The sequence below is a fragment of the Myotis brandtii genome, unplaced genomic scaffold (assembly GCF_000412655.1).
Source record: "Myotis brandtii unplaced genomic scaffold, ASM41265v1 scaffold1, whole genome shotgun sequence".
In the NCBI taxonomy this organism is placed as follows: Eukaryota; Metazoa; Chordata; class Mammalia; order Chiroptera; family Vespertilionidae; genus Myotis; species Myotis brandtii.
The window spans coordinates 2,428,971-2,431,852 of NW_005353324.1; the positions used below are offsets into that span (position 1 = coordinate 2,428,971).

The 2,882-nt window shown below is 39.5% G+C and overlaps 1 protein-coding gene across 1 annotated transcript in view; it reads right to left on the bottom strand.

Moving 5' to 3' along the window:
- Nucleotides 1–1,229: 1,229 nt before the first annotated feature.
- The window catches only part of POLE4 (polymerase (DNA-directed), epsilon 4, accessory subunit), a gene marked incomplete at its 5' end in the record, with an annotated part of 9,668 nt that continues 8,015 nt past the window's right edge, over nt 1,230–2,882 (bottom strand). Inside the window, one exon of the mRNA XM_005853120.2 lies at nt 1,230–1,540. Within this exon, the coding sequence (XP_005853182.1) occupies nt 1,527–1,540 (14 nt within the window). The remainder of the gene's footprint in view (nt 1,541–2,882) is intronic.

Below are 2,882 nucleotides of genomic sequence, written 5' to 3' on the forward strand. Positions count from 1 at the left end.
TCTTCCAAGCAGGGACAACACACTGAGGTTCAGACACCCTGCGTAAAAAAGAAGAAAACACTGTGTATTGCGCTCAATACAATGGTTGGAGAGTGTCTGGGAGTTTTTTATTTCTTAGAAAACTCAAGAGGGAAAAGTTTATTTCTTAGAAAACTCAAGAGGAAATTCCTGAAATTGTCACAGCCTTCCCTGATTTGTCAGGAGAGCACTTCTACCAAGTGGTGCTCTAAGGATGACTACTTCGCCAAGAGCTTGGGGAGCCAGCCTCTCTCTGCAGGACTGAGTGCAGTTAAGACTTATTTATAGGACACTAAATAGCTCAGTGGCTGTAGGGTCTGGGCACTGTCTTTGCAACTTTGTTGTAAATGTAGTATTATTCTAAATTAAAGTTTATTTACAAAACGCTACAGGACTGAGTATCTGCATTTTTCTAGGGAGATCTATGAACTTTGCATCATTGATCCATGATCCAAAAATATGAAAGACCCACTGTCCAAGGCTTCCTGCGCTTTCCTTAACCACTACTTCCTCCTTCCTGCTGTCACCAACACCTTCCCCTCAAAAAACAAAACAAAATTTAGCCAAGGACTAGGGGAGGAGAGAGTGGGAAATTACTGTTTAATGGGTACAGAGTTTCAGTTTAGGAAGATGGAAAATGTTCTGGAGATAGATAATGGTGTACAAAACTGTGAATATGCTTATGCCACAAAACTGCACACCTAAAAATGGCTTAAATGGTAAATTGTTATGTATATTTCACAATTAAAAAATAAAAATAAAGAAACTGCTACTGATATATGGTATCACATAGATAAACCTTGAAAATATTATCTACATGAAAGAAGCCAGGCACAAAATACCACATATGATGATTCCAGTCAGATGAAAATGTTCTAAAATGGTGGTGACAGTTGTACACATCTGTAAATACACTAAAAACTATTGAAATACATACTTTAAATGGTATGTAAATTATATCTTAACAACGTTGTTAAAAATTTGAATTCATTTTAAATCTAGCATCACATTTATTTGAACTTATGAAGACCTTAAGTGGTATCCAGCAAATTCTGGAACCAGATTCTGGTGACATGCTGGAAAAGTAAGAACAAATAAATGAAAAGACTGAGATTTAGAACGGCTGGCAGGGATGATCAAGAAGGTCTGTGACTGGGCATGGCAGCGCTCCCATCACGGTGGGAGAACAGAGGCAAGAACATGAAACACACTAGCTTCAAGCTGATCAGAGACCTTTATTCTGGTCCCTGTCATTCATTAAGCAACCAACACAAATCATTTTCTTTGTCTCTGCCTCAAGCAGCAGCAGTTGCATCCAGACAGAAATGGAAGACACAGCCATGGAAGACCTTGTAGAGAAAAACGAGCAGGTTATTCTGGCTTAGGTAAAGTTAGAACAGGAAACTATAGAGTGCGACTTTTCAAGGACTCTGTTCTTCAAAGCTGAGGCCTGCAGAGGGCTCGCTGAAGGATGCAGGTGAAGGCTCACAAAGTGTCCAGCTCAGTAATCAATCCAAAGTACCTAAAAAGACAAAGAGCAATGTATCAAGCAAGGTGCCTCAAGAGCTGGGTGCGTATAACCAACCGGGCAAGGTTAAAGTGGGAGCTGCTTTGGTGCTGGGAGTTCTCTAAAACCAAATACTTGTTTAGAAGAATAGCCATCCAAAAGACCCTCGGGGAAAAAGTACAGAGGGTGGGCAGTTGGGAGTTAAGCATACTTGTCTAAAGAGTTAGATTAGAGTTGGGAAAGGCCTAAGAAGTTATTATATTAGTTAGCGAGCACTTATGGAGACCATACAAGGGGAGATACAAAATACATGAGGTAAAACAAAGAGTTTATAATTTTTTGAGAAAGTTCTAGTTCAAGATGGGATACTGAGCCCACAAGTTCCTATGTTCTATGCTCTCCTATCTAAGATTCCATTCAAAAGGAAAAAAAGCTTAAAAAAGACATAAATCACCTGGCCAGCATGGCTCAGTGGTTGAGCATCGACCTATGAACCAGGAGGTCAGGGTTTGATTCCTGGTCAGGGCACAGGCCTGGGTTTTGAGCTCAATCCCTAATAGGGAGTGTGCAGGAGGTAGCCAATCCATGATTCTCTGTCATCACTGATGTTTCTATCTCTCTCTCCCTCTCCCTTCCTCTCTGAAATCAAGCAAAATATATTTATTAAAAAAAGACATAAATCTACAACAAAGAATTGGGGGATCTATCAACAGTTAAGAGATTTCAACAAAAAGTTGAGTATCAGAAATCTGACTTAAGTATATTTATCAAAAATGTAGAGGGAAAAAGCAAGACTGTAAACCTAACTTGGTAGGAAAGTATCAGAGCTTTTAAAGGACCAAAGGAATTATCTGGAAAACTAGCCAGCTCCCCACAGTAAAGCTCTCTGCATTCTGGCCTTTGGGGGATACCACCATAACATCTAAAGAAAATTGCCAGGCAAAACACAAAACACACACACACACACACACACACACACACACACACAGTTTCCAACAGCCTTCTTATTCCCTCATTTTAAGATAGAATGAAAACTACTAGGCATGTGAAGAAATCCTACACAGTGAGAGACGAAAATTTACTTCTTTTAAAAAAAGTGAGAATGCAAATTCCTGCTAAGACCAACTGATAAAGCTGATTAAAATATATTTTTTTTAAATCTAGGCTTTGAAAAAGCTCCAAGAAAAGGAAAATCCAATATGCTGAAAGGCAAGAACACAAAGTAAACCCAGCCTTCAAAGCTGCTTTCACCCTGAAGGCATTTTCCGATCCAAAAAACAGAGCTGAAAAACTGCTATGATTTTGGCAGGCTCAGTGAACCAAGATTCAAATCCCAGACTCAAGAGGGACGGTCTGA